General features: G+C 49.3%; 1 protein-coding gene across 2 annotated transcripts in view; it reads right to left on the bottom strand.

The window, feature by feature from the left end:
* Positions 1–411: 411 nt before the first annotated feature.
* LSS (lanosterol synthase) overlaps positions 412–22,591 on the bottom strand; it is a 30,503-nt gene continuing 8,323 nt past the window's right edge. The window contains exons 10-22 of one of the 2 annotated variants that reach the window (XM_005902331.3): positions 21,945–22,042; positions 21,661–21,688; positions 20,051–20,107; positions 19,360–19,431; positions 19,043–19,093; positions 18,364–18,513; positions 17,970–18,066; positions 17,126–17,231; positions 4,911–4,976; positions 4,439–4,519; positions 3,755–3,925; positions 2,924–3,002; positions 412–2,528 (exon numbers count right to left, since the gene is read on the bottom strand). In XM_005902331.3, coding sequence (XP_005902393.2) covers positions 2,397–2,528; positions 2,924–3,002; positions 3,755–3,925; positions 4,439–4,519; positions 4,911–4,976; positions 17,126–17,231; positions 17,970–18,066; positions 18,364–18,513; positions 19,043–19,093; positions 19,360–19,431; positions 20,051–20,107; positions 21,661–21,688; positions 21,945–22,042 — 1,188 coding nt within the window. In that variant the 3' untranslated portion in view covers positions 412–2,396. The other variant, XM_070377933.1, reaches the window with a different exon arrangement.

Here is a 22,591-nt window from a genome sequence, read left to right as displayed (position 1 = left end):
GCTGCCCCAGGGCACCTAGGAAGTTTCCTGAGCTCTCCAGGGCTGCATCTCTAGCTTCCAACGTGGACACTTCCAAGGGCAGTTCCTGTGATCCTGCTGCAACCCAGATGCCTTATGGAGAAGAGAAGAACTCAGATGCCCCCTCCTGACAAGCAGGGAGAAAGCCGAGCCAGGAGCTTGGAGGCTGACAACACCAAGCAAGTCAAGCAACGTCCCTCCCAGTCCCCTTTGACTTTCTGGCCTTCATGTCCCCTTGTCTTATGCTTCTAACCCTTTTTTTTTTTTAAACAACGGGAGTCATAAATAAAACTTTTTACTGCAGATGGAGAGATGAAACTAAATCAAGCCAGCCAATTAACCTGTAATTAGTTGCTGAGAGCTGAGAGAATGAGGAAGCCACAGTTGATGGCATCAGTTTTTAGACATTTTTATTACCGGAAAAAAATTCAGATCTAGGTATCAACATTGGTTATGCTCAGTAAGGAAAGTACTTTCTTGGAGGTACATTTTTATTATGCATTAAGCACTTTTGGTTAGAGAATCCCTCAAAGGGTCAGATCTGGTTTATGTCCTGGTGAACATTCAGATTTTGCTCCTGATAACCAAAAGAAAAGCAGTGTGAATCAAGACCCATTAATCCTTCACCCAGGATACAGAACTTGATTTTTAATCAGCCTGAGGCAAGTATTTCTCCCTCAGATAACTAGAGTGCCTCCTGCTTATCTTGTGCAGCTCCTTTCTCCCTGAGGCTGAGGGGTGGTGGTCCAGTGTCCACCATGGGGCATGAAGGACCCGAGTCCATGACTGCTCCCAGGACAAGACAAGGGCACTATGTGCCTCTGCCCAGGGGCTGGATCTGGGTACTAAGGTAACTGGTGAGATAGGTGGCTTCCATTGTTTCAGTATAAAGGTGGAGTTCTTTTCAGGAAGCTTAGTGTTTTGTCCAGTGACCCAGTCACGCCTGGCAGTGTCCACTGCCAGCCCAAACTGGTAAACCACCGTCTGCTGCTGGAACAAGAGCAGAGTGGACAGATCCCAAAGGGTCCAGCACAGCACCTTCAGCAACATAAACACTCATTTAAAAGTGCCTGCAGAGAGTGCTGACATTCAACCAGCACAGCTAAACACCACTAGGTGCCAGCGGGGCGGCTGGCAGAGCAGCAGGACCTGCCTGCCTACCTGTGCCCAGGCCCTGCAAGGCTTGAAGCAGGAGGACCACCACCTGGGGTAGTTGGGGGGAGGGGTAATGGGGCAGCTCAGGAAAAGGCTCCTCGCAGGTGAGCCCCAGACAGACGTCAGGGACAGCACTGGGGGTCCCACGACCGGAGGGAGCAAGGCCACAGGGTGCAAGCCTCTGAGAGACCTTCAGGGTTCCCGGCAGGAATGGTGGGAGCAGGGAGGCATCCAGGTGTCTCTGGCTGTCTGAGGGAGAGCACTTGGCTGGGGGAGCGTGGCTGGGGCTGCCATCAGAAGGGGAGGTGGCACCTCTATGGGTCGCTCCAGCCCTGGGGTGGGCGAGAAGCAGGTGGGACCCAGGGGTGACACCAGGCCTGGTTCTGGCCCTCATCAAAGCTCTGTGCCTTCACAGCCACACTCCTAGGGGCCCTGCGCAGGTGAGCTGCCCATCCTCGGAGGTCAGAAGCAATTCCAGGACTCAGACTTTCCAACCTGAGCCCGAAGTCCACGCACGCCAGACCAGAGGCATTTAGAAGCCAGAGGAGAACTGAGAGGCAGCACCCTGGAGGGGGCATGAGGGTCGTCCCCATGTGGGGCCACTCACGACCCCTCACCCTGAGTTAGCTCAGGTTCCTGCTCTTCTCATTAGGAGACAACTCTAATCTCGAGGTAGCCATGCTGGCGCCCCACAAGCTGGCTGAACCTCGACCTGGGGCGGGGCCAGCGTACAGCATCTGGCTCTCCTCTGAGCAGCCCCGGACACTCACCGATTCTGGTCCCCAATCCCAGAGAGCCCAACCGGCCTCGGTGAACAGCAAGGCCCAGCCTCTCCTGCGAGGGTGATGAGACTAGCACGTCCCTCAGCCAGAGAGAGGCAGGGCGAGCCGGCTCTCGTCAGCGCAGCAGCAGGATGTGTACAAGGCATAGCCGCTGGTCTCCCGAACTCAGCGGTTGGTCAGGAAAGCTCCCAGCCCTACCCACAGCTAGGCCAGGTACCGCTCCAGGCGGTTCCACGAACGCAATGCGCTGTATCCAGCGTCAAGGTTCATCCGGTGGCTCCCCTCACCAGTGCTCCTCTAGCCAGAAATTGCTCCACCAGCTGGAAATCAAGTCTGAAGGCCTCACCTCCGCAGCAGGCCCCGCCCCGCCCCGCCCCAACCTCCCCTGGAACTCGCGAGACCAGCACCCCACTACCCACCCAGGCACCCACAGGCGGGCTCTCAAGGGTGGCCAGTGAGGGCGCTCTCGGGGTGCAGACGGGAGAAGCGCCCGAGGGTCCAGATGGGGAAGACGTTTCTGTAGCTAGTGTAGCTGATGGCACAGGACTTGTTGAAGACCCCACTGATGTTCTCCTGAAAGGACAAGGGTTAACACAGCGGCTCCACTAGGTGGAGGACAGCTCCCTGAACCAGACCCTGACCTCAGCAGGCGGGCTTACCACCCCCCACCTCTAGGACCCCAGGCCCTGCAGCAACCCTCAGCCTGGGCCACCAGCCCCTTGCAGGCGCGTCACCCTCCCTTGATCGCATGACTCCATGCCCTCCCACCCTTCCTTTTCAGTGAGAGGCCACCAGCCCTGCCACCAGCCAGTGCTTCGTGTGCACCAGCCCCGGCCATCAGGACCTGCCACCATCACAGACCTGCTTCCAACCCTGGTGATGTTTGTGACACCCAAACCCCCCAGGTGAAACCCCGCCCACAGGCCATGAGGGGCATGGGGCCCTGTTGTGGGGGGAGCCACACGTACCTGGGGCCAGTCCCCATTGGGCAGCTGCTTTTCAAGCAGGTAGCTGACTCCTCTCTCCAGGGCCGCCACGTCAGGGTGCCTGGGGGAGAGGGGCACTGAACACTCCCGCCGCCCCCCTGCATGAGACCCCCTCTAGCTGGGTCCTCAGGCTCACGCAGCCAAGCACGGACAAGGATGAGAAACGCTGCCTGATGATGGACACCCTGAACCTCCAGGCCTGCTGGGAACAGTCAGTCCTCCAGACATCCTGAGGAGCGGGAATGCCACTGGGATGGAGACAAAGGGGCAGGAGGACAGCCCACCTGTGGCCAAGAGAGCTGTCCCTGCCATGAGCAGTGCTCTCCCGTCCACCTGGCCAGCGGTCCTCAGGGGCCTAACCTCGCTCGCTGCAGGATGAGGCACCAGGAGGCGCGATGGCTCAGGTCAGGGTGCAACCTGTCTGCCCCTGCCCACATCCTTGGCCTTCCTCTGAGGGGTTTAGGGAGGTTTCCCAATGGCCCCAAATCCAACAGGGGGCACAGACTGGGGCACCACGTACACGTCTGTGTGCATGACTCTGCGTGTGCGTGTCATGTTTGCATGCCTGAATATGTTTGTGACGCAGAGCTGCTGCAGGTGCTGCCACACAGTCATGCCCTGACAGCCTGTGCCCTGGCTGACCTTGTTCAGAGGCCTTTTGCAGGACCCACCACCTGGCCCTGTGAACCTGTCACCTATGAAGGTGGCCCATAGGTCTCCCCCTCCTTCTGCTGCCGTGCCCACCCTGGCTGCTGGCTCACTGTCCTTCCCCCGCCCTACCCTGTGGCTCTGGGACAGGCCTCAAGCCCCCACCTGACAGCCATCAGCCCCATCAGGGCCCAGCACGTGTTGTGGATCTGGGACTGGGCACTCTGCACATAGCGACGCTGCTTGCAGGACTCGAAGTCCTCCCCCCAGCCTCCGTCTGCCATCTGTCGGGACAGCAGGAAGTCACAGGCCCGGGAGATCTCTGCACAGGCAACCCTGCAGAGACAGAAGATGCAGGGCCATCACTCTGGACAGGATCCCTGCCCCTCCTCACCCTGGCCGGGCTTCCTTGGGTAACGGAGATGGGGGTGTGGGCCCCCTGCACTCAGCGTGCCAGAGGGGAGGTGAAAGGGACAGAGGTACCAGCATCACAGGATTGGGGAGATGACCAGACAACTGCAGATGGGCTCCCGCACATGACACAACCCAGCCTGGCCAGCCTCCTGGCCTGTGGCTGCTCCTGCTCCAGCCCAGGTGTAGGACTTGGGTGGGGCAGGTGAGCTGGGGGAGGGCAGAGGGCCGAAAGCTTCCTGCCCCACATGAGCAAGGAGGCTCTGCAGAGCAGTGAGGCACAGCACCTCATACATTTTTCTGGAAAACTGATCTTCTCTCAGTGTTTAAAAGCATGTAAAAACAACCCCAAAGTCAAACATCAGAGGGAGAAACCCTCCAGCAGAGTATTATGCTGAGAAGACCCCCTCCAACCACAGGGCAAATGCCTGCACTCACCCATTATGGTAGGTGTGCCCCATGCAGGCGAAGGCTTCCAGCCCAAACCAGGCGCCGTACGTGAAGCACACACCCCAGGAGCTGGAGGAAGACAAGGGGGAACAGCCCGATCCCTGAGTTCTCAGCAGGGCGCCAGACAACAGGCTGCAGGCACACCCTCAGCACCCTCTGGTGTGCAGGGAGGGGCTGCATCTGTTTCCAAGGAAAACATCCATAAACCTTCAACACGGAGACAGACCCGCCCAACCTGGCCTCCACGGACGGCTCCACAAGCCGGATCCAAGCCCAGAGGAAGTGGGTGAGGAGCCATCAGGCTACCAAGTCCTTCCAACGCCCTTGGCTTCACTGCCCAGCAAAACGCTGAGCAGTGACTGTGGGGGAAGGCCCAGGTGCATGTCCATAGACTTCTGGGCAGCACAGTGCCCCCCTCCCACCCCTGCCCCTGGCATCTGCACCCACAGGCAGCACTCACCCTTCCCAGGAGCCATCAGGCCTCTGCTTCTGCCGACAGAACTGCAAGCCCTGCTCAAGGGTCTCCCTGCAACACAGTGGGACATTGCGGTGTCCATTCCAGCAAAGCAGCAGTGCACCAGCTGCCCTCACCCCGCACTCTACCGCCTCAGAAGAAAGAACATCAGTCAGTCAGTTCATCGCTCAGTCGTGTCGACTCTTTGCGACCCCGTGGACTGCAGCACACCAGGCTGCTGTCCATCACCAGCTCCCGGAGCTTGCTCAAACTCATGTCCATCAAGTCGGTGATGCCATCCAACCATCTCATCCTCTGTCATCCCCTTCTCCTGCCTTCAATCTTTCCCAGCATCAGGGTCTTTTCCAATGAGTCAGTTCTTCTCATCAAGTAGCCAAAGTACTGGAGTTTCAGCTTCAGCATCACTCCTTCCAATGAATATTCAGGACTGATTTCCTTTAGGATTGAATGGTTGGATCTCTTTGCAGTCCAAGGGACTATTAAGAATCTTCTCCAACACCACAGTTCAAAAGCATTAATTCTTCGGTGCTCAGCTTTCTTTATGGTCCAGCTCTCACATCCATATATGACTACTGGAAAAATCATAGCTTTGACTAGACGGATATTTGTCAGCAAAGTAATGTCTCTGCTTTTTAATATGCTGTCTAGGTTGGTCATGGCTTTTCTTCCAAGGAGCAAGTATCTTTTAATCACATGGCTGCAGTCACCATCTGCAGTGATTTTGGGGCCCAGCATTTCACATGACATACTCTGCATATAAATTAAATGAGCAAGCTGACAATATACAGCCTTGACGTACTCCCTTCCCAATTTGGAACCAGTCCATTATTCCATGTCTGGTTCTAACTGTTGCTTCTTGACCTGCATACAGATTTCTCAGGAGGCACATAAGGTGGTCTGGTATTCCCATCTCTTGAAGAATTTTCCACAGTTTGTTGTGATCCACACAGTCAAAGGCTTTGGCATAATCAATAAAGCAGAAGTAAATGTTTTTCTGGAACTCTTTCTTTTTCAGTGATCCAACAATGTTGGCAATTTGATCTCTGGTTCCTCTGCCTTTTCTAAATCCAGCTTGAACATCTGGAAGTTCACGATACATGTACTATTGAAGCCTGGCTTGGAGAATTTTGAGCATTACTTTGCTAGCATGTGAGTTGAGTGCAATTGTGTAGTCTGAGCATTCTTTGGCATTGCCTTTCTTTGAGATTGGAATGAAATCTGACCTTTTCCAGTCCTGTGTCCACTGCTCAGTTTTTCAAATTTGCTGGCATACTGAGTGCAGCACTTTCACAGCATCATCTTTTAAGATCTGAAATAGCTTAGCTGGAATTCCATCACCTCCACTAGCTTTGTTCATAGTGATGCTTCCTAAGGCCCACTTGACTTTGCATTCTAAGATGTCTGGCTCTAGCTGAGTGATCACACCACTGTGGTTTTCTGGGTCATTAAGATCTTTTTATATAGTTCTTCTGTGTACCTCTTCTTAATATCTTCTGCTTCTGTTAGGTCCATACCATTTCTGTCCTTTATTGTGCCCAATATGAGCATGATCTCCCTTAAAATACATAAAATAAGTATGAGCATGATCTTCCTTAAAATATGTAAAGACAAATGGTTCATAGAGGAGATACAAGGCTGAAGAAACAGTAATCACAGGTCACAGGAGGAGAGTGAAGAGGCAGATAAAGGAGGAAATGAAGGAGAGAAAACCTCAAGGACAAGCCCATAAGAGAAGCAGCTACAAAGGGGATCAGTGTCACCAAAAACAGGGTCAGTGATATAGATAGGTTTAAGTCACACAAATGAAATTTTCTAAGTAAACATAAAGTGAGAGAGAAAATGATACATTCAGAGGGCAGAGAAGATCCATCACAGGCCTAACTGATACTTCTGAAGAAGACCGGGTTCTCTGAAAAGGCTAGAGGTGAAGGTATGCATACAGCCTCAGGATGACCCAGCCCCCACAATGCTCACTTGCCCCCAGGCACTCAGCCCATGTCATCCTTGAGCCGTGGCCCATAACCTGCATGTAGCCAGCTGACCCTGCAAGCTGACGGCCACTGCCTCCAGCTCCCCTTGACTGGCGGATGGACTCCTGGCGCTACTGGACCCACCCTTGCTGGCTGTCATGGAGCCACTGTACAGAGGCCCACGTGGCAGGAGCTCAAGGGTGGCTCCAGCCAGCAGTCAGCAAGGACATGGGGCCTGCGGCCAACAACCCACAGGGGATGGAAACAGGCCAACAACCACACGCATTTGGGGCAGACCCCAGTTGAGGCTCAGGTGAGGCCCCCGCACTGCCAGCATCCCGACGGCCACCTAGGGAAATCCAGAGCAGGGGCCCTGGCTCAGCCGTGCCTAGACTCCTCACCCACAGAAACTGCGAGGTGATAGACGTGTGTTGCTTTGGGCGACCAAGTCTGTCATAATACTGTCACCCAGCAAGAGATACTAGTACAAAGGATGAAGGAACAAATAAATAACTTCGGCAATGAAAAGAGTGGTATGACTCTAGTTTTAGCAGAAATTAATAAGTGAAAAAAAGAAAAACACATACATTTGGAAACCTAGACAAAATGTACAAATCACTCAGAATATTAACTTATCAAAACTGCCTCAAGAATAAAGGACCTGAATAGTCCTACAACTACTAAAGATGTGCATAAAAAACAAACTTCGCCCAGGTCTAGACATTTCATAAGTGAATTCTACTAAATCACCAAGAGCAATCATTCTAATCTTACACAAACTCTTCTAGGGAATACAAAGAGGAAGGAACGTTTTCCCTGGTTCATTCTGGGAGCTCAGTGTAAGCTTCTCAATCAGCCAGATAAGAGTGATGTGGTAAAGCAAAAACTTCAGGCTGTTCATTACTGGACACAGATGCAAGCTTCCAAATGTCATTCTTAATGGAGAAATATTAGAAGCATTGTCCTTCAAAAGCAGGAAATACAACAAAGATGCCACTATTACCAGTTCTGCTAAGCAAAATACTAAAGGTCTCAGCCAGGGCAATGAAACAAGAAAATGGACTACAGGCCTATGGATTGAAAGGAAAAATATGTCATTTGTAAGCTTTCTCTAAGAGAAAACCCAAAAGAATCTATAAGCAATTATTCAGAACAGAAAGAGTTGTCTAGATGGATTCACTGGTGAATTCTACCAAATATTTGAGGAAGAAATTATACCATCTCTACAATCTCTTCCAAAGACCAGAACAGGGAATTCTGCCTTATTCGCTTGATGAGCACAGCATACTAAAAACAGATAAGGACATTATAAGAAAGGAAAACTATAGATCAGTATCTCTCAGTAGCACAGGCATTAAAAAATCCTCAATAAAATATTAGCAAATCCAATCCAATCATGTATGAAAAGAATAACATATCACAAGTGAGATTTATCCCAGGTATGAAACAACTGGTTCAACACTGAAAAATCTAATAATGCAATCTATCAAATCAATAGGCTAAAGAAGAGAAATCACATGACCAAAAAAACAGCTATAGAAGAAATATTTACCAAAATCTAACACTTACTCGTGATAAGAAAAAAAAAAAACTTTCAGCAAGCTAGGGACAGAAAGGAAGTTCCTCAAGTTCCTCAACTTGATAAAGGGCAGCCACAAAAACCTATAGCTAATATTATATTTAGTGGTGAGAAACTAGATGCTTTCCTGCCAAATCAGGAACAAGAATGTCCACTCTTAGCACTCCTATTCAACTTCATATGGGAAGTCCTAGCTAAAGCAATAGGACAAGAAAAGGAAATAAAAGGTATACATATTGGGGATGAAGAAATAAAACTGTCTTTGTTCACAGATTACCTGATTATTTACATAGAAAATCCCAAAGACTCAACCAAAAAACTCCTGGAACTACTAAATAATTACAGCAAGGTTGCAGGATACAAGATTAATATACAATAGATAATTGTTTTCCTACCACAATGAACAATTCGATTCTGAAATTAAAATCACAATACCCATTATGTTAGCACCAAAAAATTTTTAATGCAAAGAGTGAATCTGAATGTAAACTGTGGACTTGGGATGACAATAATGTGTCGATACTGGTTCATCAATTGTAAATTAAAAAAAGATGTACCAAATTAATGCAGGATATCAATAACAGGGAAACAAGGTGGGAGGGAAGTGGCTAAACAGGAACCCTCTATGCAATCTTTCTGTAAACCTAAGACTGCTACATAAGCCAAAGTGTATTAAAAACTTCATTAAAGTTTAGCAAACTGTCTAGTTAGAAGATCAATATCAAAATCAATTGCAGATGATCCTGGAAAGATGGCAGGGCAGGCAGCACAGGAGTCCCTCTCCCACCAGGAGGACAGCTGCACTGGCAGAATGTGTCCAACATGACTATTCTGGAAGCCTGCCAACTGTTGAAGGACTGGAGGGTAACTGTTCTCAGCTCTTAGCACAGAAGCACTACCCATCCCTTACCCCAGGACCCAGCGGGCAGCTATGCATGTGCCTTGGAGCATCTGCAAGACCCAGGGTGGGCTTCCCTGGTGGCTCAGACAGTAAGAGTCTGCCTGCGATGAGGGAGACCTGGGTTCGATCCCTGGGTTGGGAAGATCTCCTAGAGGAGGGCATAACAACCCACTCCAGTATTCCTACCTGGAGAATCCCCGTGGATTGAGGAGCCTGGCAGACTACAGTCCATGGGGTTGCACAGAGTTAGACACAACTGAGCAACTAAGCACAGCACAGCACAAGAGAGTTTCCTCCTATGTGGGAGGACTTACTGCAACTTCTTATTTCTCAAACTTTGATCATAGACTATTGGAGAATTATGATTAACATTATCATTAATTTTAAAAAAGAAAGACTATTGTGTATTGATATTTTGGGTTAGCAGTTCACAAACTTTATCTATGAATCATCTGGGATGTTATGTAAATGCAGGCTCTGGCTTAGCAGGTCTAGGACAGGCCCAAGTGGACAGATCCATTTCAAAGAGCACCGAGAGACTGGGATGTGTGTCCTACGCTGTGATTAGGGACGTAACACTTGAAAGGGCCTGGGCACAATGTGCTACCTGTGCCAGTGCCTCTCCTCCTAGCGGGCCTGGATTTCCTGGCTGTTTGACAAGCCTACCTTAAAAAGTGCTGGTGGAGCCCCACTGAGGTGCAGCCCAACCCATCTGACCTTTAACCTATTCCTGTTTTCTCCCCACTTCAATATCCTTTTTCTTTATGGTGAAGGACTTCATTCTTCTTTGGCCTAGCAAAGATACAAGTACCTGTGTTTTTAGGTTTTTTTTTTAAGAAGTTTTATTGAGATATAATTGACATATGATATATTACTTGAAGTATATAATTTAGTAAGTTCTACGACATGCATACACTTGAGAAAGCATCATCATACTCAGGACAATGGACAAACCATCCTCCTAATGTGTCCTTACGCTCCTGATGCTCCCTCCACCCTCTGGAAACCAATGATCTGCTTCCATTACAAAGATCAATCTGTCTTTTCTATAGTTCTAAAGAAAAAGAATCATAAGCATGTAAAAGAAAGAAAATATATATTATCTATATCTATATCTATATAAAGAAATAGTGTACACCTTCAATTTTATCCATAATTTATAGATAGATTTGTTATAGATTCATTTGTCTATATATAAGTAATAGTTTTATAAAGTACAAAATAGAATGCATACATGGCATATACTGAAAACAAGAAACACATGTCCATTTACTAAACTTTTCTTTCAGTTAGTTCCATGGTTTTACATGCAAAGATACAGGCTGTAATGTACACTGTATTTCTTCTAAGGAATGACTCCACATGTTTGAAAACCACCATTCTCATAGGTCAGCAAATTGAGTAACAAAGGGCTGTGCACCAAACAGGCCAGCACAGCCACACCACCCGTCCTGTTCTGCAAACACAGTTGTAACTCCTCAAAGCCAGGTGCAACCTAGGCCCCTGCTTTGCTGCCTTGTCTTTTCAGATTTCAGCCAGGGAGCAATCTTATAACTACTTGCAAGGCTGGTAATTCTGGTGGAGTTTTCAAAGACAGTCACAGCTTATAGTTGAAGCTGCCACCAGTTCAGAAGTTTTTCTCCCATCTTTCAAATCTTTATTCTGCCTACTCAACTCAGAGAGCAATCCCCTTCAGCAGCTATGTGGGGATCCTGCATCCCTGCCTATTTGGTCCTTCCCACTCTAGCAAACAATGCCAGGATGAACCCGTAGACACAAGGGAATCTCATAATGTAATTTTCAAAAAGCATATGGTTTATTTTAACTGTATTATGTAGAAAGAGTTCACAATCATTTGCTGTAGTTCACAGGCAATTATGCTATCCTCTAAGAGTGACAACTGGCTTCCCAGGTGAAGTGGTAAAGAATCTGCCTACCAATGCAGGAGATGCAAGAGACATGGGCTTGTCCCGAGGGGCAGGACGATCCCTTGGAGGAGGATATGGTGTTGCCGCTCCAGTATTCTCATCTGGAAAAACCCATGGACAGAGGAGCCTGGCAGGCTATCCTGCCAGGATAAAAAAAAAAAAGAGTCGAACACAACTAAGCAACTGAGCGCACACACACACACTCAAGAGTGACAACTGCCTTGCATCCTTTCTAGATAAGCTTTGTAAGTTTTTGAAATTGAGAAAATAACATTTGAACTAATAAAGTTGAAACGACAGCATTTAAAAAAGAGGCTTTTCAAAGAAAATACAAACTGCCTATAGCAAGTTCCCTTGCCAAAACTGATTTGCAAAAGAGCTAAGCTTGTTCCTTTGTTTACAAAACTACAAGAAATAATACGGATGAAAAAAGTGGACTATACAGGAGAAGTCGGATGTACGTTTTCAGTAGAAGGCATGAGGGATAAATATGCATTTTCGTTCAAGGAAAAAAGAAAGTAATTTTGTTCTAAGGTAAAATGATTGTTCCAGAATAAAAAAGGAAAAAGGACAAAACCTGAAGTATGTAAAAAGGTATAGGTTTATAGAAAAGGAATCTTAAGAAAGGAATTTTATGTTTAGTCAAGTCAACTAAGATTAGAATGGATTTTATGCTAGTTTTTTAAAAAGGAAGAATTTTAATATTAAAATCACACTGGTACAAAATTAGGATTTGTTTTTCTTTGTTAAAAGGATATTTTTCTTAGATTGTTGGTCTGATCTTAATAAGAAAGATTTTTGTTTACCTTTAATATGCCTAGGAAACTAAAATTCTATGATTTGTCTTTATCAGGTCTTTGATTACTTAAGAAAACTGAGTCTTCTCTATTAAAAGAAAGAAAAAAATTTTTAACAACTATCTAACTTTCATTATGTGTTAAATTTCATGGGAAATATTGTTAAATAAGAAGTGAGGCTGAACTTTTTTTTAGGAAATATTTATATGGAAATTGTTAATATAAATATTCAAAAAAACACAGGCTTTCTTGGTGGCTCAGCAGTAAAGAATCCGCCTGCAATGCATGAGACACAGGTTTGATCCCTGAGTTGGGAAAATCCCCTGGAGAAGGAAAAGGCAACCCAGTCCAGTATTCTTGGCTGGGAAATCCCATGGACAGAGGAGCCTGGCAGGCTATGGTCTATGGGGTCACAAAAGAGTTATACGTGACTTAGCAACTAAACAACAATCAGAAATCATGAAATTCCCAAAAATCTGGTATGCCTTGATATAATGTCATCAGTCATAATACCAATTATTGTCATTTACAAACAGTTATTATTATTTAAAAATAGTTATTATTTGTTTTACTTTGCGGCTTTTGCAAAAACATTCCTGCAAAAGCGCTTCATCTTCAAAGAGATTCATGGAAAAGGCTCTGACAAGTCCTCTAGAATGAAGGTTTCTGATAAGTTTAGGATCAAAACACTGAATTGGGTAAAAATTTCCAGAACTCTGGCAGAAAACTGGTGAATTCATAAAACTGATAACAAAAGATCAAGATCAACAAGCATTAATCACTGGAGACTAAATGAACTGATGAAGGTAATTATAGTTTTTATAACTTAATTTAAAACATTGCTTATTCTTTATCATTTCATTTTCTAAATTTAAAGAACCCCTTTTCTTCTCTTTTAAGCTATCTTTAACTTACAGCAATTTGGTAAACAGTTATCTTTTTCTCCCAATCTGGTCCCCCCAGATCGATTCTAAAACTCCTATTAAACGTTCTAATTTTTCATAACAATACATATTTGTGAAAGTTCAATACAAATCTGTTCCAGTAACAGGCCATAACCGGACAATTCCTTGGCTTGGCCTCTTAGCCTAAAGAGACGCTGAAGGTCTAATCTGAGATTCCTCATGAAAAGCTTCAGCAAAACAGATTTTAAAAAGCTTACATGGTCAGTCACTATTCCAGTTACACTTACATAAATAATCAGGACAAGTTTATTGAAAGTGGACTTGGGTATCTTTGACAGAAACAGAGGTTACTATGGATAGAAAAACTATTCTTCAATAACACACCATTATGTACATTAGATGGGAATACCAGATCACCTGACCTGCCTCTTGAGAAATCTGTACGCAGGTCAGGAAGAACTGCATACAATTAGAACTGGACATGGAACAACAGACTGGTTCCAAATTGGGAAAGGAGTACATCAAGGGTGTATATTGTCACCCTGTTTATTTAACTTATAGGCAGAGTACATCATGAGAAACACTGGGCTGGAAGAAGCACAAGCTGGAATCAACATTGCCAGGAGAAATATCAATAACCTCAGATATGCAGATGACACCACCCTTATGGCAGAAAGTGAAGAAGAACTGAAGAGCCTCTTGATGAAAGAGAAAGAGGGGAGTGAAAAAGGTGGCTTAAAGCTCAACATTCAGAAAACTAAGATCATGGCATCCAGTCCCATCACTTCATGGCAAATAGATGGGGAAACAGTGGAAACAGTGGCTGACTTTATTTTCTTGGGCTCCAAAATCAATGCAGATGGTAACTGCAGCCATAAAATTAAAAGACGCTTGTCCCTTGGAAGAAAAGTTATGACCAACTTAGACAGCATATTTAAAAGCAGAGACATTACTTTGTCAACAAAGGTCTGTCTAGTCAAGGCTATGGTTTTTCCAGTAGTCATGTATGGATGTTAGAGTTGGACTATAAAGAAAGCTGAGCGCCAAAGAATTGATGCTTTTGAAGTGTGGTGTTGGAGAAGACTCTTGAGAGTCCCTTGGACTGCAAGGAGATCCAACCAGTCCATCCTAAAGGAGATCAGTCCTGGGTATTCATTGGAGGGACTGATGTTGAAGCTGAAAGTCCAATAACTTGGCCACCTGATGCAAAGAACTGACTCATTGGAAAAGACCCTGATTCTGGGAAAGATTGAGGGCAGGAGAAGGGGACGACAGAGGATGAAATGATTGGATGGCATCACCAACTCAATGGACATGAGTTTGGGTAAACTCCAGGAGTTGGTAATGGACAGGGAGGCCTGGCATGCTGCAGTCCATGGGGTCACAAGGAGTTGGACAGGACTGAGCGACTGAACTGAACTGAACTGATGTACATTAGATGCTAGCATCATTAACTGTCTTTGAAGTTTGTTTTCTCAGTGTACACTGGACTGAATCCTGAATTCTTCTAATTTCTTCCTGTATGTGGATAGAACTCTTCAAACTAACACTTCCAATTTTCTTCCATCTTTTGAGTTCACTACAAAACGAATGCTGCCCTTTTCCCAAACCTTGCAAGCAAAAGCTGGACAACTTGATACAAACTTCAACAGCTCATGAGAGGACAGTCTTCATGCTTGTTGCTATGTGGCCACTCAGAAAGATCACCAGAGACTCACACTGAGAACCAGGACTATCCTATCTGATTGCCAAGCCTGTCCTCACTTCATCTGACAATGCTTTGAACCCAACACCCAGAAATTGTCTCAACTGGCTGCTCCCCAAACTCAGAAACTGAAATTATAATTTGCTTTAACTATTACTCATTGCTTTCTTTTGTTTCCACAGAAATGCTTCTCACTGAATTACCTGATGGCTCAGATCATATAAAGGACTGATTTAGGTGGAAGCACGTGTGCAGTACTGCCTCCTGAAGTAAAGCCCCCGTGTGCCTTTCCTACTGAGGAACGCTGAGGACCTGCAGTTGCTGACACACTATATGTGTTACATAAACAATGTTTAAAGTTTTTGAAGGTTGAGTCAGAAAGCTAATACCTGAATCTGGTGATAACCCATTTGATTTACTTAACTGATGAAATTTTGGCTCTGGGAAATTTTTCAATCTTGACTGTTGTTCTTTTTATAGTTATCACATTAAACTCTCAATGGTTTTAAATGTCTATCAGCAGCCACTCACATGCCAAATGCTAGCCATCAGAATGAGACAACTGGATGAAATCTGCAATAACAACGTGAATGATGAATATCCTGAGTACATGGCCCTCCCATCTGTCAATTCAACTAATGAGAAAAGAGATACCAACGGTAGAGACAAAGAATAATGTGACCCTGGCTGGTGATCCTCTCAGCCAGCCAAGACAGTGACCAAAAACCTGAGTGCAGCCTTGAAAATTCCCCAAGCAGACAAAACCAGCTCAATCATACACACAAAGGCTAATTTAGCTTATTTTGCAAGACTAACTTGACCTGGGTCATTTCTTGTTTACACCTCTGGAAATCATAAAGAAAACTGCTTATCAACCTTGATACAAAGTAAACACTTAAAATTTTAATACTGTAAACCAATCATTGTGAAGAATAAACGTTCTGTTTTCTCACAATATAAGCTGCTTTATAACAATATATACCCAACTCTCATTCAGAGTTTTGGTTTGAGCGCTCTTGGTTTGCAAACTGTTTTTTTGGTGTGTGCATGATAAATTGTTACTAATTACTGCTTCAACGATTCTTTGGTTTCCCTTTAGCTATTTAACAAAATAAAAACCTTTGACAAAATCCTGAACAAAATACTTACCAAGTCCAACAATCTAGAAAAAGGAAAGCACATAAAGACCAAGAATCATGAAACAACAGAATCATACAAGGATGAAGGAAAATCTACAAAAATTGCACAGAAGCCCCATAACACAGCAAGTCCACATCCACATCCTCAAGAAATGGGAACCTCTATGCCCCAAAAGACAAGTCTAAGGGGGTTCACAGCAGGATGGTTCATCATAACCCACTGAGAGACCCCCAAAGATCCATGACAGCACATGCATAAACCAAGTATGGGATCTGTATTTGACAGTGGAGACAGACGTGGGGTTCCACCTGGGATCACAGTGGGAAGGAGAACCAGGAGGGCAGCTTCTGGTAACGTGTTTGCCTGATGTGGTCACATGGGTGTGTGGGTGAATACTTCATTATTCACCCAAGGGCCATATGTAGGGTTTGTGTGCTTCTCTGAACATGTGCCAAATTGTACCAGGAAAGGTGTATGTAAAAATTCTATGATTTGAATACAGGTGGAGCATTCCTCACTTTATTGCGCTCTGCTTTATGAACTTTGCAGATACTATGTTTTTTTTACAAACGGAAGGTTCATGGCAACCTTGCGTCGAACAAGTCTATCAGGCCACTCTCCAGCAGTATTTGCTCACTTCACGTCTCTCACATTTTGGTAATTCTCACAATGTTTCAAACTTTCTCATTACCATTGTGTCAGTTGTGGTGATCTATAATCAGTAATCTTGGATGTTATTATTACAAAAACAATTCGACTCGCTGAAGGCTAAGATGATGGTTAATATTTTTTAGCGATGAAATGTTTTTAAATGAGATATATTTTTCTTAGATATAATGCTATTGAACACTTAAAAGATTACAATATAGCATAAACATAAATTTCAAATGCCCTGGGAAACCAAAAAATTCATGTGACCCACATTATACTGACATTTGCAGTGGCTGGAATTGAACCGTGGTATCTCCTAGGTACACCTTCATGTGTCCTCTTTTAACATTAAGAAGATGCAAAGAATAGCTTTTATGGTATAACTGTGCTACTCTGACCCCCAGTACACACACTTGATATACTTCAGGGCATACAACCACATCCAGAAGCATCTGAACCTCTTCCATTTTTAAATGAGTTTCATTCCAGAGCCCCCTTCCTGAGATGGGCCCCCTGCCCTAGCACCCAAGTGAGCAAATGGCTTGCTCTCAATGACATCAAGGTTGTCTGAGTTCTTGCCCCCAAGTTAATGGCACCTGTGCTGCGTGGCCAAGCACCCCTTACCTGATCTCCCCGGCCCTGTGGTCTGGGAACTGCTTGTGGAAAGTCTTCAGCGCCTGCATCACTGCTGAGGTGCACTCCACGTACGTGTAGTCAATCATGATGTCCCCTGGAAAACGGAAGGAAAGACTCAGGCAATCCAGGCCAAACCATGAGACAGGAGAGTGCCGTAACACACGGTGCCTGACTGTCCTCCAGAGGAAAGGAGGAGATGTCACCGGCGACCAGCCTGGGGACATGGCCACCGGTGGGAGGGTGGCCCTAGCGCAGGTGACCTGGAGGCCTGTCTGTGCTGCAAGATGGCCAGGCTGGTAGGAGGGTGAAAGAGCAGGGCGTACAGCGGAGCCGCACCCACCCTAAAAAGGCCTGCATGGGAGCACGCCTGCCAGTTACAGGAGCCCAACAAACGGAGACCCGTGTACAGGGTGCACACGGGCCACACCTGGGAGGACACAGGTGAGCGGCCCCGCCATCACCGCCCTTCACGGGCTCCATGAGGAGCGCTCAGGAGGCAGGCCGGCCCTCATGGAACACAGAGCAGGGGTGGCCCAGGCTCAGACCTGAGAGCCCCAGTGAGGCCGCCCCCACCTCCGAGAGGCACACTGCAGCTTTCCTATCTACCACCAGGGTCACCACACCCTGGAAGGTGAGGAGCCCAGACAGTTCTGGTGTTTGGGGGCTCCTCAGAGCGTCTGCCCGCATCCACCTCACCTGCCAGCAGTTGGTTGGTACTGTGCACCAACCCCCACCCCCAAGCAGGGAAAGAGCTCCAGGCGCTGGCAGGAGGGCCTGCCTTGGACATGTGGGGCCCCTGAGTCCGTGGCCACGTGACAGGTCAACTACTCACCGAAGACCTCGGAGGGGTTCAGAAGCTCCAGAAGGTGTCCCCCACGCTTGGTCTCGTAGGTGGCAAACCCTCCGTCGGGGTTTCTCAAGCTCAGCAACTAAAACCAGCGAGAGAAGGTCCTGAGAATCCGCGCAAGGCAAGGAGCCGAGGAGCAGCCCAGACCTTGTGGGCCCAGAACAGTGGGCACTTTGTCAACCAGGCACTCTGGGACCACCTGGGATCCCTTCCCAGCACACACGTGCCTATCACTTATAAATCACATATGCGCCACCAAACGAGCCATCTCCATGTAAAACTTTGACAAGACCTGGTTAAGAGGGTCTGTGGTTGGGCGGCCAAGACTCGGCGTGCCCAGCACCCTCAGGGATGGGAGCCCCACAACCAGCAGCCTCACCACAGCGACAGTGTCGAAAAGCCGCTCTCGTGGGACATGATTGGAAACAAAGGGACACTTTTCCTGCAGGAGGAGGATGGACTTCAAGGCCTCAGCCGTGCAGTCAGCCACGATCCAGCCACAGTCCAGCGTGCTGAAGCTAAAGCCACCCTGTAAAGTGCGGGGCTGTAAGTGTGGAGGCCAAGGCATCTTCCCTGCCCTTGCAGGGCTGATGCCTGACCATCATGGGGAAGTACAGCCACAGCCCCAGGCCACACACATGCAGACAGGCCTCCAGATTCCAGCACAAGGACTGCAGCCTCTACCAGGCAGGCTCCACCTCAGGAAGGGCACAAGCAGCCGCTGTGGGAAGGTGGCCGTGGCCGTGGCCATGTTGACGCCCCGCACGCTGCAGGAACGACCCAGCCAGCCCTGCCCTCCTCCCTCTCGTTCACGTCTGACAGCTTGTTTAACATCTGCACGTTCTGCTGAGTGCACGTATGTGTCACATGATGCAGTGAAACCCTGGCAGCTCAGCTACTGGGTTTGTACACGACTCCACGGTCAGGAACATCATGGGTGCCCCGGTGGAACCCCACCCTGTGCGTCTATCAGAGCAGGAAGCTCCAGAAGACTGGGAGCAACTCCTCCTCACAGGCAAGGTCCAGCTAAACAGGGCCGGTGGTGCAGGGCGTGATACCTTGCTCATATGGCGGTAGTACTTCTGGTAGTCGGGGAAATTGTCTGGCACCTGGGCAGCACACAGGGAAAGCGGGGGTGAGGAGCACATCACTACCGTACCGGACACGCGCAGATGGGCAGGAGCGGCCAGCACAGTGGGAGGCGCAGAGACCCAGGGCTCCTGCCCCCTCAGTCACCAGAACCAGAGGAACCCCCCGCCAGGCAGCACCCCCTGACCCACTCCCCCATCCACAATCGGGCACACCCTGAGTGGGAGATGGCAGAGGGAAGGAGGGAGCCCCATCTGTGGGAGGCATGGGCCGGGCTTGGCCTTACCTGTGAGATCCGGAGATACTCATGCGCCTTCCGCAGGCAGGACCAAAACTCCGGCCTGTGTTGTGCACGTGCCTAGAAAAGAGAAAAGGGGCTGAGATGCTTGGCAGCATATGTCTGCACGGTGGCTGGTCCCTGGACGCTACTGGTGACACCCAGCCACTCCCAGGAGCCAGAGGCAAACCCCTCCAAGTCTCGGTGGGCTTGGGTTCTGCCACCAAGTCAGCAGGACGTGGTGAAGCAATGAAGCAGGCTTCTCCACCGCACCCAGCCCCAGCCCACCACACAGGGTCCCTGCCTGTCTAAGGCAGGCTGCTACGTGGCCCACACTTCTTCCTAGGGCTCCCCATCCTGCCAACCTCATTCCTCATTCCCACCAGCATGAAAACATGCTCCTATTTCTCTCCAGCATGTACTAAGAAGTATCCATAATGAGCCATTTGAGCAGTGAGAGGGCCTGGAGCCCACTGTCCCTTCCCAAAGACCCCACCACCTCATCACCTCAGGAACCACCCTCCAAGGCTCCCTGTCCCTGGAGCCTTCAAACACCAACCCCCCACCAACCCAGAGTTGCCAGGCAAGAGGCTCAGAGCCCAGCTGAGGGGAGGGTCAGGGCCAGCAGGGCCATGTCCACTGAATGCAGGGGTAGACACACAGGAAGGGCAGCTGAAGAATGAGGGACAATGTCATATACCTCCAGCAAAGCCTGGATGGCGAACGCGGTGTCCCAGATCTGTGAGCCATTGGTGCCCTGTGGAGAAAGGATAACATTATAGCTGCCTCTCCTGCACTCCACCCCAACTTCCTAGATCCCACAGGCGCCTAGAGGGTCAAAGAGGGTGCAAGGGCCTCCACCGGATCCTGAAGAGGTGGGAGCCCAGTTGACCCCTGACCCCAGGCTCTGGGCTCTGCACTCTGACACCCACAGGGGCCTGAGTGGGTGGTCTGGCAGACAGACATGGGTCAGGCAGCCCAACCTGCCTTCGTCAGAATATCAGCCAGGGCAGGGCTTCCTCAGGGCACTTCCAGGATTTGGATGCTATGGCCTCTACTGCCCACCCAGTGGCACGGAGCCCAGACAGACTGGTGGCCCTCAGCAGCCCCAGACATCATGGCCTTGCCAGACAACATGTGGGAAGAAAGCACACGACCAAGGCAGCCCCAGGCCACAAAAACCTGATCTGATCAAGCCCTGATCAGATCAGGGCACAGAGCAGGAAGAAGGTGGACACCCTCGGGACAAATGGCCCAGGAGAGAAGGACACCGGGAGACTGTAGGATGAAGGTGACATTAAGGATCAGCCTCCTGGGTGAAATCGTGATACCAGCGAGCCCACAGCACAACGCCACTGCAGGCTGCCATGAGATCCAGGGGACAGCATGGCAGTTCCGTCAGAACCAGAAGCTCCAGGGCTGGAGGCTCACCACCTTCCTCAACTTCGTGGGTTTTGGGATACTTCACATAAGACTGGCAGTGTGGGGCCCAGGCAACTAGAAGAGGGGCTTGAATGCTGGAAGAAGGGCCAGGAAGCTGGAAGAGAGGCTTGAGCACCCTTAGCAAGGGCACCTGGGCAGGTGGTCTGTGCTGGGCAGGGTCAGGCTCACGTGCACCCATCCCAAGGGGTCCAGCACTTAGTGTGACCCAAGGACATTGCTGGGGGCGCCCTGTTCCACACTGAGTGACAGCAGAGCAAAGCCCGAGAGCTCTTGGCTGGCTGCCTCTGGGGCCCCTGCTGCCGGGACAGGACCGGGTCAGCCCAGGCCGCCCTGTGACCCGCAGCCCCACCCCCAGGGCCATGCATAGGACACAAGTGGGGGGAACATCATCTACAGCATCCAGACACTGGAAACCAGCAAACAGCACAAACAGCCCGCCCACAGGGAGCATGTCTCAGGACGCTGAAGAGGGACTCAGCTCCAGGAGGCAGGGGGAGGGCAGGGGCTCTCCTCTGACTGTCCTGACCCCACCAGCCAGACCCCATGTGCGAGCTGCAAGATCAGCATCCAGCAGCAGTCGGCTAGTGCCAAGAACCCCCCGTGGCCTTCGTCCCCTCTGAGCTGTGGCTGAGTGACCTCAGTGTACAGACCACTCACAGAGGGTGGCTGCCAGCCCTTGGTTCTCCCACCATCCTGGGGGCCCGTCAACATTCCTGCCAGACGGCACCCACCCGGGAGGGCCCAGCAACATCCCTGAGACACAGGACCTCAAGCCAACAGGCCATGTGGGGAGGAGAGACTGGGGATGTGAACAAACCCAGGGCGGGGACGGTGGCAAGGACGCAGCTTCGGCCCCACTGCCCTCACCTGCATCTTCATGCCATCGAGGCCCAGCCTACAAGGAGGGGGAGAATGACCTGGGTCAGGGAGCACAGGCAGTGCCAGACATCAGGGGCCCAGAGTCCACGTCCGGAGAGTAACCCACCCGAGCAGCACGGGACACACAAGGAGGCTCCCCCATACCCAGTATGCGGAGGGTCCAGTGGGGAAGAGGCCACCCTGGAATGCAGACTGAGGGACACACAGGCTGTGCCCACCCTCCCCCAGACAGGCCAGCACTCAGCTCTTGGCTTCACCTCCCGCACACTCACCAGAGGTAGTCAGGAATCCTGGACACGTGCTCCTGGAAGACAGCAGAGGCTGGCCCGTCTACATGCCAGCGCACGAGCATGTTGATGGTTTTCGAGATCTGCAGGAGACAGCCTGGTCAGGGCCCTGCCCCACACCCACTGGGTTCCTGGGCTTGAGGGCTGCGGCCCCAGCACAGCCTTGTTGCAGGCGAGGCCACTGCTCTGACCACTTTCCCAAGCACTCTCTGCTTCCAGGCCCTGAGATAAAAAAAACCAGGCTGCAGCGAGTAGCCAAGGCAGGTGTGCCTGGAGGGAGGGGGCACTGCAGCAGGGAAAAGACAGGGTGACCCACAGAGGGGACGCAAGCCAGCCAGTGGGTGAGCAGGACTGCCACGAGGTGACAGACAAGGCAGGGACCCTGCGTGGGCGCCTGGGTGTGGGGTGTCCTGAGCTGTTCGAGATAACTCGGGACCAAGGGCAGAGCTGTCTGTGGAGCATGGGAGAGAATTGGGAGTGAGACCAGTGAGCCAGGGCCTGTTGCTCAAAGCAGAAGTTCTAGAGACCCAACCCTTCCACCCGAGAGGTCACAAATCAAGGTCTAACTTGTTTATGCAGCACTAAGAGCCCACACAGAATAGCCCAATGTTGAAAGGGCCGTTCAGCAGAGC

Source organism: Bos mutus, chromosome 1 (genome assembly GCF_027580195.1).
Source record: "Bos mutus isolate GX-2022 chromosome 1, NWIPB_WYAK_1.1, whole genome shotgun sequence".
Taxonomy (NCBI): Eukaryota; Metazoa; Chordata; class Mammalia; order Artiodactyla; family Bovidae; genus Bos; species Bos mutus.
Note: the sequence above shows the minus strand (reverse complement) of the source record. Positions and strands in the feature narration are given on the sequence as shown.